This window comes from Rhagoletis pomonella, unplaced genomic scaffold (genome assembly GCF_013731165.1).
Source record: "Rhagoletis pomonella isolate Grant_MI unplaced genomic scaffold, Rhpom_1.0 Rhpom_scaffold_00004, whole genome shotgun sequence".
NCBI classification, from domain to species: Eukaryota; Metazoa; Arthropoda; class Insecta; order Diptera; family Tephritidae; genus Rhagoletis; species Rhagoletis pomonella.
Genome location: NW_023458558.1, coordinates 29,204,226 through 29,221,059, shown reverse-complemented (window position 1 = coordinate 29,221,059; position 16,834 = coordinate 29,204,226). Strand labels below are relative to the sequence as shown.

The 16,834-nt window shown below is 36.4% G+C and overlaps 1 protein-coding gene across 1 annotated transcript; it reads right to left on the bottom strand.

Moving 5' to 3' along the window:
• Window positions 1-7,380: 7,380 nt before the first annotated feature.
• Window positions 7,381-15,161, bottom strand: LOC118737416. The gene is made up of 6 exons (XM_036467890.1): window positions 14,756-15,161; window positions 14,552-14,698; window positions 14,214-14,497; window positions 13,765-14,058; window positions 12,686-13,697; window positions 7,381-12,420 (listed from the first exon to the last, which is right to left on the bottom strand). Exons 1-6 carry the CDS (start codon window positions 14,942-14,944, stop codon window positions 9,769-9,771), a joined length of 4,578 nt encoding a protein of 1,525 aa, XP_036323783.1. The 5' UTR covers window positions 14,945-15,161; the 3' UTR covers window positions 7,381-9,768.
• Window positions 15,162-16,834: the final 1,673 nt, after the last annotated feature.

Below are 16,834 nucleotides of genomic sequence, written 5' to 3'. Positions count from 1 at the left end.
ACTACTTTACACGAGTACCTATGTACTGCTAACTTTGAACACACTTGCTATCAGAAATTAATGAAAACTAAAGTTTGATATCGTAAAAATCAATGTAACTCAGTCAGTAGAATAATGGGAGTTTATACTCTTGTGTGTTTTTATTGTATTTGGAATTCGAAAAAGTCTTCGAAAAGTTGAAATAGTGAAAACGTGCCTATCTATTAATATCTAACGAACGATAGCAGTAAAAAGGAACATAAATATTTTAGACCACAATTCAAATAAGTGTATTTCCCAGGAATGGTAATTAACGGGTGATTTTTTTGAGGTTAGGATTTTCATGCATTAGTATTTGACAGATCACGTGGGATTTCAGACATGGTGTCAAAGAGAAAGATGCTCAGTATGCTTTGACATTTCATCATGAATAGACTTACTAACGAGCAACGCTTGCAAATCATTGAATTTTATTACCAAAATCAGTGTTCGGTTCGAAATGTGTTTCGCGCTTTACGCTTTACCCAATTGCTGCGAACGGCGACGAATCGACATTTCACGGTCTTCAGCAACACTCTCAGAAACAGACGCAATATTCTCTTCTGTACGCACTGTACGCATTCGTGTGGTTGGTGGTTTAATGTCCAATAAAGTAAACTGAGTGCGAAACTTGGTCACAATCGCATTAATTGTTTGCTCACTTGGTCGATTATGTAGACCATAAATAAACACATTTCGAACCGAACACTGATTTTGGTAATAAAATTCGATGATTTGCAAGCGTTGCTCGTTAGTAAGTCTATTCATGATGAAATGTCAAAGCATACTGAGCATCTTTCTCTTTGACACCATGTCTGAAATCCCACGTGATCTGTCAAATACTAATGCATGAAAATCCTAACCTCAAAAAAATCACCCGTTATTATGCGTAAGTTAAGTAATATAAATTAACAAATATGTAATCATTAGTTTTTATTTTATGCATGATAGTCCGATTCTAAAAGGATTTGGCTTCATAATTTTTTCCCGTAGGCTATGGTTAGCCCTTTTTGGTCGCAAATTCAATTAAACTAAATTTATTTTTAATATAAATTGACTTCCTAGAACATTTTAATCCCTTTACTCCAACCATAATGGGGTCTTTTGATCCTTTTTTTGGAAGTAGCATGTGTGCTCATTAAAAATGGCAAATAGATGACTGAAAAAAATTTTTCTAGAAGTCATCGAAGATATCAGGCCGATTCTGAACAGAAAATGCCCGAGAGCTTTTTTCTTTTACCTATCCTCTTATTCCCTGAGGATTTTTTATTTTAAATGGCGAAGTTGAGCTGTCAAAGAAGTGTCAAACCGCTTTTTCGAGGTTCGAATTACCTCCTCCCAAATTTTCGGGGTAAATGCTACTCCCTGGGAGTTAATTATTGAAGGATTTCTATCTCGGGAGAAACAAATTCCCGGAGAACAAACTCCCCGGGAGTATTCAGAATTGGGCTGTATAAAAAACCTCCGATTAAAATTGAGTGCGCTATGGGTACGGTGACCATATTTATGAGAGCCGAATACGGGACAAAAAATAGTTTGCAATTGGTTTCCACACTGTTTACCCTGAAACAGTATCCTTATGGTAACATCACAAATTTGTGAGAAAATTTTCTCGAGATTTTTACCCCGTCAAATTTGTTAAAAAATTCGTTAAATTTTAGTATTATAAAGTGCAATTTTAAGTCGGTAAGACTTACCACTAATTTTTGGAAAGTTTTTTTTCGTTGACGGTGTTACGCATTTTTTTTTCATACAAAGTAAGTATGTTGAAAGAGAAGCAAATGAGCAGCACTTTCCACTCGCACTATATTATATTCAATTTTAATGAATTACAAAACTGCAAACCAAATTTTTTTTTCAAAAGATTCTAATTAAAAAGTTTGAAATTTTGGGAAACATTGAAGAATTCATTTTTATAGTTTTTTGCACAAAGTTGGAAATTTGGTATTATATGGTTTTTGTTAAGAAAAGAGCTTTGCTTTCATAAAATAAATAATAAACATTGAATATACTAAGGAAAAATAGCCAAAACTTACTAAAATGTCGAGTCTCAACTTCTATTTTGGCCACTGTATGTATTCCTCGATTCGAATCAAAGGCATTCAGGTTATAAAAATTTTAATGAGCTGTTAAGGTGTCGGAACACCAAATACGGGACAAATGCAGGACATTAAAAGAAATACATTTGGCGTCCCGTATTAAATAAATAACTTACCAGGACAATGGGTCAAAAAGAGGACTGTCCCGTATAATACAGGACGTATGGTCACCGTAGCTATGGGTCTTCATCTAACAGCCATATTCGGGGGATTCTCGAAGTTTTTCAAAGCCCAAATTGCGCTGATTGCAAAAATTTCACAGAGGAAAACCGGGTTTTACCGTATAATCTATAACAGGTGCAGGGCTTTGCAAGGCTTCGAGAATCCACCAGGTATGTTAATAGAATTCTCGTTTTCAAAACTTCACGAGCAATCCTTTTGGAAAATATTGTAACCCCTTCTATTTTGCGACTTTTGCCTCTTTTCGCAAGAAGTTTTCTAAAAAGGATTTAAAAAAACTTTGTACATCATTTCTAACAGATGTTGCATGTTGATTATTTTAATAAACATTTTACAAAATACCTTTTTTTCGTTCCTGGTATTTACTATTACATATATGTATGTACAATTTTATAAAACATCAACTTAAACATATGTATGAACATAAATGCATACAGATATACATACATACTTACATATGTACCAGTGATGGAATTGTGAAGACGGAACTGCATCAAAGCAGGTCAAATATCGACTGATTGTGAGAGAATATTATAAAGCATACTTAATATGCATACATAAATAAATTAATAACTATTAACTAAAAATTAATATTTACCTACAAACCTAAAATGATGCACTATTTTCGTTACAACAACACAAAAACTGAGCTAAAAGAAAAATATCCAATACAATAAAAAAAAATCATTAAATAATTATAGGAGAAAAATTCGGACCTATCGGCAATACCATGTGAATAAGTCGTTATCATGAGGTGCGTTCGATAAGTCAAAGATTTGTAATAGTTTTTCCAAATTTTTACTGGATGGCGTTCGATAACGGCAAAAAATTATCCAACACACAAAAATTGAGAGAGCAAGCGTTCATTTTGATGCAAGAGAAGCGTTCATTTTGTACTGGCAAAATTTTAGCCAGCAAAAATTATCCAACACGAAAACATATGATCACAAAACATATGGTTGCAATTTTTGTAAACAAACAAAATTGCATTTACCGAGTTTTGGTATTTATATGCTTTTTGGCTGCCTGCTATGGGACTTTATAATAGCGCCAACTAGTTTTTACTTCTAGAAATGTTCCTGGCGAACATTAAACGTTCACTTTCCCTTTTTCTTCTATGGAGGCAACATGAATTTCAGTTTGTTTACAAATAAAACATAAACAAAGTCAGGTGGTGTGTCTTCTTCTTCCGGTTTTTGCAAGTAATGGCTAATTTCCTGTTCGTTTACTTTTTTGCTTTTTCATCTCTTTGGGAGAGAATTTTCGCTTACTCTCTTGATTTTGATTGTTGGCTGGTGTTGGCTAATTTTGTTATCGAACGCAACTATAAACTAACAAGCAAAACAAAAACAAATTGGGCTTATAATTTTTGGGAATAGATAGTTGTTCACACGGAATTCACGATAAGGCTACTTATCTTCGCTTTAAAATATTTGCATGGTCATTTCATACTGATGAGAGCAATAGCGTATGCATATGGTGAATTCACAGCGAGCAATTTTCATGCATATGTACTTACATATGTATGACTAATTAGAGTGGAGCGGAAAAAAACATTTTTTTTTTTTATTTCAAAATTCTAAAGGTGCGGAAAAGTTGCAAATATGATAATATTGCGCCGTTGTAAATCGTTTTCCGATCGGAAAATATTTACGGTCACTCCTAAAGCCTCAAAGTTTCGAAAAATCTCTCAATTTATGGTTCTTTATTCTTTTTTTTTTTTAACTAAACTGTAGTACAACAAAGTACAAGTTTCAAATTGCTAAAAAATGTCATGGATTATTGGTAATTTTTTAGGTGACAGTGTGTGTGTGAACCATAATTTGAGAGATTTTTCGAAACTTTAAGGCTCTTAGGGCGATCGTAAATATTATCGATTGGAAAACAGTTTAACATGGTTCAATGTGATCAAGTTACGCTACTTTTCCGCGCTATTAGAATTTCGAAATCAATTTTTTTTTCTTGCTCCACTCTAATACTTATGTGCAAGTGTACAGCATTAATGCATATGCAGGCAACATTTGCTGAGTTTAATTAGCCGAAATTGTGAAAATTTGTAACATTGAATCTAAATGTGTGGTATACAATAGCATAATTAAAATAATCAAATGATAGAAATATTTTCTCGTGAAATCTACCACAAATTTATTTAAATGTCTATGTACATATTTACTTATATCAATTCACTAAATTACCTACCTAAGTTATATATTACTTAGTAAAGTTAACACTACGCATTGAATGCAAAAAAAAAATAGTCATTTCTTAAGTAAGTTAGCAATGCGTTGCTATTTAGCGGTTAATAAAAACAAATGATGTATATTTTAATAAACTTAATGTATAATGGGACTTGGCATTACATAAATATTTGCAATGCAAATTATAAAAAAAAGACAAAAATACCTACTGGAATCATATTCAGGGCTGTCGCTATTTCGAGAAATCCAGGAAAATGCTATCACTGAATTCGAATAGCTACGAACGTAGCATATATGTACATATGTTTTTGCATTAGGGTGCCTCACCAAAAAAAGGTTGCGGTTTTTCCACCGAAGGTATAAAATTATATGGTGAGTGTTCATATTTACCTCGTAATCTAGTTATTTGGTTAAAATTATTATTCTATAGTGCATTTTATTGTTGTAAACTGGATAAAAAAATATAACAACATAACCCGATAACCTGATAAACAGACATGTGTGAACACCCACATTATATTTTAGAATTTTCCCTAAAATATTTCGGAAATATATTGAGGTCGTTAACACTTACCTGGTTATCAAGTTATGTGGTTATATTTTTTACTCAGTTTACACTACACAATAATAATTTTTAACCAGATAACCGGATAACCAGGCAAGTGTGAACAACCTCATTAAGATTTAAGTTCTACCCAGAATTATAGCGATCGACGGTTAACCGCTGTCAAAATTTAACTTACACAAAGGCATATGGAATGGCTCATAACTGCGACGGCAGCGTTTTTTTTACCGCCGACGTTGTTCGGTTGATATAAATTTATTTCTATTTTTACCGCCCACACACAAGTATTCCAATGTTTTAATCCATTTTTATTTACAGCAAATGTACATGCACGCACGAACCAAAAAAATATTTAATTTTAATGATAATTTTCAAATCAAAATGACAACTGCCGAAAGCCGTCATGCGCCGCAATTGTGTTTACTCTGACGGATTTCACTACGGCAACTGTACACCTGTTCACTTACCGCTGTCCGCATTACCGTCGTCCGCTGTAATTCTGGTTAGAGCTTTATGTGGACTGGACCGTTTTGAAAATACATAATTCTAAAAACTTCATTATTTTGATTCTGTTGATACAATTTTTAATGATTTTTATGTAGGCGATTTCAACTTAAACTTTTCCATCATCTAAGATGATTTTTCGGAAATATATTTCTAAAAACTAATTTTATTTATAAAAAAATCAGATTTTCCGATGAATTTTTCAAATCCGTCCGTTCGCTCACGTAAATCTTAATATCCTACCGAAATATTTTTGCGAAACTAGTAAAATATAGTGGGAGTGTTCACACCTGTGGTTATGTGCTTATATGTATTTTTGATTCAGTTTACAGTCAGTTTTTAACCAGGGCTCGAATCGTCACATAGGATATCGTATTACTCGTCACATTAAAAGACATTTATGACGTACGTGAACGTACTTTTTGTCTCATTCAGCTTATACTGCCTGACGTATACGTAATTTTCTTTCGTATGGTTTTCGATCCGTAAACGGATGTTACGATTTGAGCCCAGATAACCACGCAAGTTGAACACATAATATATAATTTTATAAACCATATAAACAGTACCACTTTTTTTAATGATGCGCCCTAATGTACATATGTACGTATATTTACTTTGAATACTCGTGGCAATTCGAATTCAGTGATGGCATTTCCGTAGATTTCATGAAAATCGGACTACTACGGATTCAGAAATAGCCCCGATTCATACGAGTAATAATTGTTTAGGTGAAATATTATTTTAATTTAAATTATTAATACAAAAAAATAATAATAATTACCATTCTACGTTTGTGTAATCAAGTTAAAATATATCTAATAAAAAGAAAATGAAAATCACTAAAATGACATGCATATGCATGCGTTTATTTGATGGCGGTGGGTTTTTATAGCCGACATCGTCATTTTACACAGTCGTATCAGCTATCAGGTCGTATGGTTGGAGGGAGGACCTTGCCGACATGCTGTTGAGCGCCGTTCTGTATATCGCTGTGTCGAACGGATGATCTACGTACAGCTCGATGTGAGCGGCTTCCAGTTACTCGGATCCGTGCCACCATAAGAATCTGTTATGAGCGTTTCATCGATGTTATCCCTGTAAAGCATGCCAAGTTTCTTCGATTCTTTTACGAAAATTCTGAAGAATGCTGCGATGTGAACAATTTTTAACCGACTTCAAAAAAATGAGGAAGATTCTCAATTCATAGAAATACCCTGTAACTACAAAGCGCACTTTATTTTGAAAGGTTGGATTAAAATTTATGATTGTGTCTAAAGTAAAGCATTTTATTATCGGGTTTAAATTGGTTTACAACCAAGAAACATACATACGTTAAAACCCGATAAGTGAAATGCTTATATTTACTAGACATAGCTATATTTTTAATCCAACCTTTAAATATAAAGTGAGCTTTAAAGTTAAAGGTTACTTCAGAAAACGGCCCCAAGTCAAAAAACATGAATTCGAGAAAAACCGTAGCTGGCGAAATAGGGATTCCACACACACGTGGAATAGTAGAATACGATAGCATATTTAACTCCATTCTTTCCTAAGGTGACTTAGGCGGTTCTTACTTATGACCCCAAAAATAATGGCATTCGTGGGCCTTTCAAAAAACAGAAAAAAGAATTATCGTTTATACCGCACACTCAGCTTATTTTATTCCATTCCCCATTCTTAATTAAATAAAATTGTACTAGCGCGCCGTATATTTTTCGCCCGGGCGCGCGTCTCAGATCAACTAAGTGGTAAGTACTATTACTGTATAGAAGACGCAAATACAAGCATATTTTTGTTTTAAAAAATTATTTATTATTAAATTTGTTAATATTTACGTTTTCATACAATTATAATGTATATTCAAATTATTAATTGATAGCGTTGCTAATATTTTCTCTTACGAAATCATTTGTGATCTACATTATGTGATTATACATACATACATATATTATTTGTGGTAATCTTTGCTTACAAAAGAAAGTGAATAATGCTTCTCTGTTTCACACATATATGTATGTACTTAGTTTACAAATTTTTAAAGAATTGCCATTCACCAAAATCTTAGCATAATACATTTTTTTATAAAAAGCTTTTTGATTTTGTCTTGGTGCGAATGAAACTGATTTTCGTTCAAACTACAGTCGATTAACGCGCGGGAGTACACAGTGAAACTAAACCTTATATGTGTATATTGGAGCATTTGTTACATCCATGTACGTATGTATGTATGTAAATATTACATCTGCAATCACTATAATTTAGACATGAAGAAATGATTATGAAAATACATACCCCCCGTTTCACTTGAATAGATACATTTTTTCCTGGACTTGAAAGCATCGAAGAAGCTCCTTTTTAATCTCATTTCAAAGACTGATCAATTTTGAACACCGAAAGGGTAAAAAAAGAAACCACGACTTATGTAGTTGCCTCTTATGTAACGTTTAGTTAAACAGCATTAAACAATTGATTTTTTCTGAATTTAGATTCAGATATCACTAAGCTCACATGGACCAAACGAAATTTGGGAAGAATTTTAAAAATTATTATCGACCGCAATCCAAAGAGTACGTTTACGTATGTCATAATCCGAAAAATGTGTTTTCACTTGACGACTAATGCGATATCGTATGTGACGATTCGAGCCCGGGCCCTGCATTGTATGGTACACGAAATGTAGAAAAAACAAGAAGGCAATACACAATTAAGGAACATCCTTGGTTAGATCAGCTTCTTAAGATTACACAGGCCGAGAAAAATGGGGGAAAAAATTGTTGCGGCAGATGTCAAAGCTGTTTTTGATAGACTTTTTGGTGCTGATTATGTATCCGCAAGCTTAAAGTTTCCATCATCCCCAGATTTTAAGAAAAACGAGTTCAAAGTGTCAAAGAATCGCGTTTTTTGCAAGCTCTAGCAAAGAAACAAAGTGTCACTAAGGCCTAAATTAAAGCTAGAACTCTCGATACTATCTCTGAAGATACCATCCGTGCACCTTGACTTGATAGTCACTTATAGGCATTTATTTATAGTTTAGTCCCTGCCGCATTTAAATAAATGATTATTTAGGCTTAAATTAAAGCTTGAACTTTCGACTACGATTCCAAAAAATACTATCCTTGCATATTGACCCTAAGGTCACTTATAGCCATTTATTTAACAGCAATACCTGATTTTGACACAATTTTTGGTTTTCAATAGCAAAATTGTCCAGTATTTGTTTGTTAAATGACTATAAATGGCCTTAGGGTCCAGGTGCAGGGATGATATTTTTAAGGATTGTATTCGAGAGTTCTAGCTTTAATTTAAGCCTAAGTGAAAGATTCTATCACCTTTTCTTTTTGTGCTAGAGCTTCCCAAATATTGCAAAAACGCGATTTTTCTACACTTTATTACACGTTTTTCTCAAAATCTGGAGCTGGTGGAATCCTTATACTTACGGATTCGTAATCAGCACAAAAAAGTGTATCAAAAACAGCTTCAACATTTCCCTGAATCCTAATGAAAAAATGTGTCTGCTTAAGTGAAGCGAGATGTATATCGGGGTACATAAATAAATTCATATGCATACATATATGAAGGGGTTAGAATCATAAGCGTCTAAGTGACATTTTTTGATAATATAAGTTATACCCATATTTGTTAAGTTAAATAGAGTGTTTATTCGTTGCCAAAGAGAATTAGTTAATTAACCTGCATTCATTTAGGCAAGAATCATTTCAAATGCATTTACCCAGAATTAACAATAAGAAATCAACTTTAACCTTAGTTATCTCAAAATAATGCCAGACCTACTTATATCCTTTTGATTCCAGCCCCTTCATATGTGCCTGTATTTGTATGTCTACAAATTCAAGCACATTTATGCATATCTACATATGTACAATTGGATTTGCAAGAAATACACACAGTTAAAGGAAACGCTTTGTAGCGTTTCTCATTCCTATTAAGTATGTATGTAAATTTTAAATGAAACAAACTTAAGCTAACATATGTTTAAACATATACAAAAGTAAACAATTGAAATACAGAAGCTTAAATACATACATAGATCTTATTGCGCCACTTATGCATTGAAATAATTAACGCGAAACCAAACGATATGAAAATATTAAAACCAAGTAATTGTATGTTTTGCAAATAATTACCTTAAACTAATTGAACTCTCACTATTTAAAACCTTCTTCATTGCTCAATTTAGTTTTCATGTTATGTCTTCCGTTTTTATCTCAACTACCGCCGCATTGCTTTGCTCAGCGACGGGATTGTCAGCAACAATGTTCGCTTCGAACGTGTTCGCGATATTCGTAGAAGCAACATCGTCTTGTAATTCTCGTTCGATGTTTGCATTGTTGTTATTTTCGGCGATCTCATTTATGTTACTATCGTCGAGCATAAATGGGCGATTGATCAATGTACTTTGGCTCAACGCACCGATGCTGCCGCTAGCACTGCCGATGCCGCTACCGCTGCTGCTACCAGCACCACCGATGCTTTCGTTACTGCTACTGCAACTTTTCTCACATTCGGGATTATTGAGTCGCATACTACTTCCTGGTGGAGTTTCGGTGTATTGAGTTTGCTGTTGCTGCAATTGCGCTTCAGCTACGCACTCATTCATAAGATTTTCAGTCTCTTCGACGTTTTGTGTCGCCTCAATGACTTCTAGTGTTAGTCGCTGAATGGCTTGCGCTTCGACGACTTCGTGATTGAGAACGTTTTGGGCCTCTTCGACTACGTTTTCAGGATTTGGTTGAATCGAGATATCCATGTCTACGTTCGTATTAGGGTTAAACATTATCTGCATTGTATTTAGTGCGTTCACTGGTTCTGAACCATCATCAGAGAATGGTTGTGCGTTAAGAAGCGAATCTTTATCTTGATTTATCTCCAAGCACAATGTCTGAGCTGTTGATGTGAAATCCATTGATTCATCAGTCATACTCCTATGTGCTGCTCCATCTAATAAATTAGTTCCACCGCTTTCATCCACATCGTCAACTTGCATGGTTTCCACGTCAGAAACCGACAAATTTTCGATCACTCCATATTCACTCATTGCCTCTTCTTCTGCATGTTTTGAAAAATCATTGAAATTTACCGAGCAGCCAGCCATGACACTGGATATTTGCAATGCAGGCGCTGCGATAGGCAGCTCAATTACAGCATTTGAGAACCCAGTCTCCACCAACGGGGAGTCTCTGTCAATTAATGATGAAAATTGATTAGACACGCCACAATCTGCTTGGCTGTAAATGCCTGTTATCATAAACGGCGGCGGTAATTCTGCTTCAGTTGATTTTGAAGAATTGTCTGTTAGTAACGTACTAGCAGCATTTTCTATTGCTGAAATGGCAGTCATGTTTTCTTCATTAGGACATGTAAAGCTAACTCTATTCAATTCGCACTGTAATTCTTCCCCATACACGTTTTCTCTTTCAGGGATTTCCTGATCATCTGTAGATAATATTGACGGCAACTGAAGTGCGTCTTGACCCTCTGTTGACAACAGTGGCGGTAACTCAGGTGCCTCTTGCACTTCCGTTGACAACGGCGGCGGCATCACGGAAGTTTCTGGCTCCTCTGTTGACATTAGTGACGGCAACTCCAGTGCTCCTTGCAGCTCTGCTGACACCGGCAGCGGTATCTCGGGAGTTTCTGGCTCCTCTGTTGACAACAGTGGCGGCATTTCAAGTTCGCGATACTCACGTTTTTCTTCTTCTTCTTTCTTAACGCCTACCCAATCATCATCATCATCCTCATCATCATCATCATCATCATCATCATCATGATCATCATCATCGTCATCTTCGGTTTCTTCATTATCCATACTATCAGTATCCTCCTCATTTCCAGAATATTGAGATTCTTCGCCATTCGAACGTTTACGTTTCATACCGTTTGGTATGACGCTTGTGACGATGTGTGTATTTGTCATTTCCACGTCCGATAAATCAAGATCCTTTTCTTGTTTGATTTGTATAGTTGAGAAATCAATATTATTCAAATACTCTTGCTCCGTCAATTCTCCCATCGACAATCCTTCATTTAGAGGCTCTACTTGTGGCTCGGATGAATTTGTAGCTGCTTCGTAAGCGTTGAACACATCCTCATAACCACGATCAACTGGTTCAGGTTTTATTTTAATTTGAGCATAGTCTACAATATTACTTTCATTGGAGGTAACAACTGTGTTTACATTGTTCTTGCTAACTCCTGAAGTTGATTTGAATGCCTTTGCTGCCCGTGCTTGCGTCGATGGCCGCGGTTTTTGTTCTGGCGCCTTATGCTTGACTGCTTTAGGTGCGCTTCTAGGAGCCTTTCTTTGCACCATTTCACCGACACTGGTAATTGAATTTTCGGCTGCCTGTTCTGGTACCAGGCTTGTGGTTGTAGACGTTACGGCGCTTGCAGTTTCGTAAGTGCACTCAATCTCTTGTTCCATCTGCACACCAGAGCTAACGCTTGATATTTTGAACAAGCGGTCTAACTCAGCTCTGTTCGGTTTGATATCTTCCATCTCTCCCTCATCAGTGGTCATCTCTGGTGTGGTGACTGCCGCTGTATCACTGGTCTCTATATCTGCTTCACCTTCGACTGCTGTCGTAGTATTATCTCCAAATTCTACCCCACTTGAAATAGCTGATATTTGGAATTGTGGTATAGGTATAGTGGTCATAACAGTTGCGCCCGGCTGCACCGTTTCTTCTGCTCCGCTGCCTTCCATTTCATCGCCGGCTTCATCCAATCGTTCTTGTTTGATGGGCCGCAAAATGTTTGGATGGGAAAGACTCTGCGAAGTCGCTTCAGATTCCTGCACTGTCGGATTCTCTGGTGTTGGTTCATTTCCATCCAACTAAAATTAAAAAGTTAAATAAAAGTATATTTTGTATATGACATGCAGACTTTTCCAGGCCAGGGCTCGAATCGTCACATACGATGTCGTACTACTCGTCACGTAGAAAAAACATTTTTTGGATTATGATATACGTGAGCGTACTCTTTGTCCCATTCAGTGTATACTGCCCGACGCGTCACGTAATTTTCTTTCGTATCGTTTTCGATCCGTGAACGGATGTTACGATTCGAGCCCTGGTTTATATAGTAATGCATCCACTTACCATCTTGTCTCCTTTCCGCTCGGCATCTTTTCGTTTTTTCTTCTTCTTTTTCTTCTCGACTCGAATATTTTGCTCCTCTACTATTGATGAATTCAATGTGCCATGTTCCTTTTTAATTTTTAATTTTAATACTGGCATTTTTGCGGCAGGTGTCGTGTTCTCGATTTCAACATCAATCACTTCCTGTTTAATATTTATAACAGCTGAAGAAATATTCTCCTCTACTGGTTCTTCTTTGATAGCTATTTCGTTAGTACGAGTACTAATTGGTGCATCCTGACCCCTATTTCCTTCGTCATCTTCATCATCATTATTATCGCCATGATGGAAATCATCATCATGATGAAAGTTGTCATGACCTGTATCTTCTGATTCTTTTTCTTTATTGGCAGTTTCCTCACCTGTTGCTGCAGGTGTCTCAGCATCCGTTTCTACGTGCACCTCTGGTTCATGTTTAATACTCACCAGTGCATCCAAAGTGGATTTTAGTAAGTTATCTACCCTTTTAAGATCTTTGCGAGAGACCCCTTTCTTACCACCTTTCTTTGCGGGTGTTTTCGGATCATCTGTTAGTGCTGCAGCACTTTCATTATTATATTCTGCTACACTATTACCCTGGCTCGCAGCAATTATTTCCGGTGTCGAGATGCGCGTTAGCGACACTACTGGTGCCATGTCTAGCGATATTCCAGCATTTCTTGCGAGTGCTTCAGCAGCAGCTGCTTCCACATCATTTTCGTTTTTAATACGAATAGTGGATTCCGCAGCGGCGGCAGCAGCTGGTATATGTTTAGAGTAATTTAAGTAAACTTTATTACAGTGCGCTGCGTGACGCTGATATTCTACTTCGTTACGCAGCTGACGATTGCAACCAGCACACTTTTTGGTCTTAACTGCGCAACAGTGTGTATTGTAGAGAAAGTTTGTTAAGAATGTGTGGTGACACTGTGGGCATTCGCGATCAAGTACCCATAGATTTGGCGGTATTTCCACGGTGTGATCCCGAAGATGTCTGCATAAATTTGTTGAAGAATATCTCGTTATAATCATCACCATAAAATTCTAAATAATATACGTACCTGGAATATGCATAGGAGCTAATTAATGACTGACCACAATGACCGCACATATAAGGTGTTTTAGATAATTTATGCCATAACTGATGACTCTTGATATCATTGGTTTTCTTTATGGTTTCATTACAGGCTGTGCAAACGTATCGTGGAATGTTTGGCACATGTGTCGCGGCCACATGTTGTTCCAATTTTACTTTGCTACCAAAGCGCTGATTGCATATGTTGCACACTTGTCGGAATTTCGTTACACTACTAGGTGCTGTAGTTGGTTTCACGTTCTCCGCAGGCTCTTCTTTTCTGTTAATAAAATTTGTTGGATATAAATGTATGTGCATTTCCCGTAAGTTCCATTATAATGTTTATAATTTGCTGTTTGAATAAATATAGCTGCATCTTTCTTTTGTTACAATAGAGAGCATAATTTTAACTTTTAGAAATATGTCCATACTTACATTTCCTCTTTAGGCTTTACGGTTTTATCAATCTGTTTTACTGTTTTATCAATCAGTTTTACGGTTTTATCAAAATTCTTCCCTAGTTTTCCTTTCTTTTTTGCATCCGTCGGTGCCTCATTCAAACGTTGTTTTTTGCTGCTGATCGGAACTGGGTTTGTTTCTCGCTTAACTTCCGGCGCTTCTTCCTTAGCTACTACTTCATCTGACTTGCGTTTTCGCCCACGTTTCACAACAGTTTCCTCCTTTATATCAATAATGGGCTTAATGTCCGCCACAACATTCTTAAAAAGTTGAACTCATATAGAAAATGTTAATTTAAATATTTAAATACTTACCTTTTTCTGAGTTTCGCGTTTTAAACCCAGTAACTTTCTAGTCTGTACATCTGTGGCATAACACATTTCACGAAACTCATAAAAATCATTGATTTTATCCACACACAGTACACAAGCGCTTTGAGGCATTTTGTCATCTTTGCTTATCTGTAGAGACATAAAGAATATAAAGTGAACACAACAGATTTATGAACTATTGTTTACTGTGATGCCAATGCATTGTATAATTTTTTGGTGAAGCTTTAATTCGCCATCACAATCCACCGGCTGTTGTTGGTCGGTTGGCCCAGCATCGAGTATTTCAACTTTTTCCTCTCTATCGATTCCGCAGAGTCGACATATTTTATATAAGTTCGCCTTTAAAGCTTTGTCTATCTTAAATGCAAACGACATCCTCACAGAAACCGAAGTTTTGCCAAGCCGTTGTTAAAAAGTATCGCTCGGGTGTCCACCAAATAAAGGATAATTATGGTGGTGGCCTAATTGGAAAGCCAACAGGCTCACTTTTCCTCGTTTCTGGATATACTTATTTCACAAATTTCATTCGTTAACAACACCTAAGGTTAAATTTCGTTTTATTAAGACATTTTATCCATTAATTTAATGAATTCGTGAAAAATTGAAAACACCACCGCAGAAGAAAAATTATACTCCCAGCCTGTCAACGCTACTGTGAACGGCTTCCTAGAAGAAGAAGCATTGGACAACAAATTCAGGGTATCCTGCTCTTTGTAAAAATAATTGGTGCTATTATTGAAACAACTGTACATTTAAATTTCAGAAATCTAATAATAATAATAAGAAGACTTAGTTCAACACGAAAATACGTTTCAAAGTGTTTTATTGAAGAATTTTATCTAAACTGGTTGTTAAAAGTGGCTGACAAAAATTTAAGTTACCGGGACGCTACACATGCAATTTTACTACTATTTTTTGATTATAAGGCGGATTTTTATCTTCTCTCTAAATGTAAACATCAAGCATTACAAGGGGGAAACTTTCCATTATGGCCGTTCGTTAAAGGTGCGGTGACGAAGGGGGAGTGGGCGTGGCACCGCCAACCGACCTTTTTGGAGAGGGCATGAACCGCCATTGACAAAAAAGCAACAACCGACCACCTAGGCCCCCTATGGACCCCTTAGAAAAATGGCCAAAAATCGCAATTTTTATTTGCGTCCACAGTATTTTTCCGTCGAATTCCTTTCTGCGTAGGCGGCCTTCGGCCGCGCTTAGGGATTATAACCCTTACTACGTAGAATTCTCCTTTCTGTGTGACCGCCCCAGTGATGTAACCTTGGAAAAGGATGAGGTAACTAGAATTCCCTTTCTGTGTGGTAAACCTGGAGCTGCCGCCCCAGTGATGTCTCTTTTGGTTACTGGGTGTTTTATAAAAATGTCTTGTGTATAAAAATGTGTACATAAAAATGTATTGTGCAAATAAATATTTAACATTTTTCAAGCGAATAAACGCAAATGAAAATTGTGATTTTTGGAAATTTTTCTAAGGGGTCCCTAGGGGACCTAGGTGGTCTGGGGTTGCATTTTTGTCAATGGCGGTTCATTCCCTCTCCAAAAAGGTGGGTTAGAGGTGCCACGCACACTTACCTTTCGCCCACCGCCCCTTTAACGAACGGCCATAAAGGAAAGCCAACCCATTACAGGAGTAAAAAAGGCAAGTTGATGTGATCCATAATCAAATTTGAACGTTTTTCTCAAGCGTAAAGGTAAGACCGCACTAAGCGACGCGACACTGTATATCAGACTGAAAATGCAGCGGCGCGACACTTCGCTGCAAATTTTTTAATTTATTTGTGTCAAAACCTTCAAACAAGATGGATGCCAGTGACGCTGATGTAATGTTAATGCCTTTTATTTTTATTTTCCTTGGCGAATTCTTCTCAAATATTATGTTTCTTTACATACAATTTTCTGTGAAATGCATGTGAATATTCACTCACAATTGGAAATCCAATTACTTCAAGTTAAAAATATAGTACGAAATGTTATGTCGTTCCGCTAGGTATACCGCACTATGCGGCACCGGAACTGCGCGACATCACGCGGCGCGACATTTTTGCCTAGTTGGTCAACTTTGCCGCTCCGCTACAGCGTAGTGCGGTATGCTCCATAAAAATACATGCCAAGAATATTTTGCTGCGTTGTGTAGTGTCGTGTCGCGTCGCCTAGTGCGGTCGTACCTTAAATTTTACCTTTGAAGCAGTGTTGCCGACTTTTGATTTTCAGAAAGCACGTTTTCAGAAAGGCGTTTTACCAAACTAAAAG

Coding starts and splice junctions, on each gene's coding strand:
- LOC118737416 (XM_036467890.1), bottom strand. CDS start 14,944: ATGTCGTTTGCATTTAAGATAGACAAAGCTTTAAAGGCGAACTTATAT. Junction 14,498..14,551: donor AACGCGAAACTCAGAAAAAG/GTAAGTATTTAA, acceptor CAACTTTTTAAG/AATGTTGTGGCGGACATTAA. Junction 13,698..13,764: donor AGCTCCTATGCATATTCCAG/GTACGTATATTA, acceptor AAATTTATGCAG/ACATCTTCGGGATCACACCG.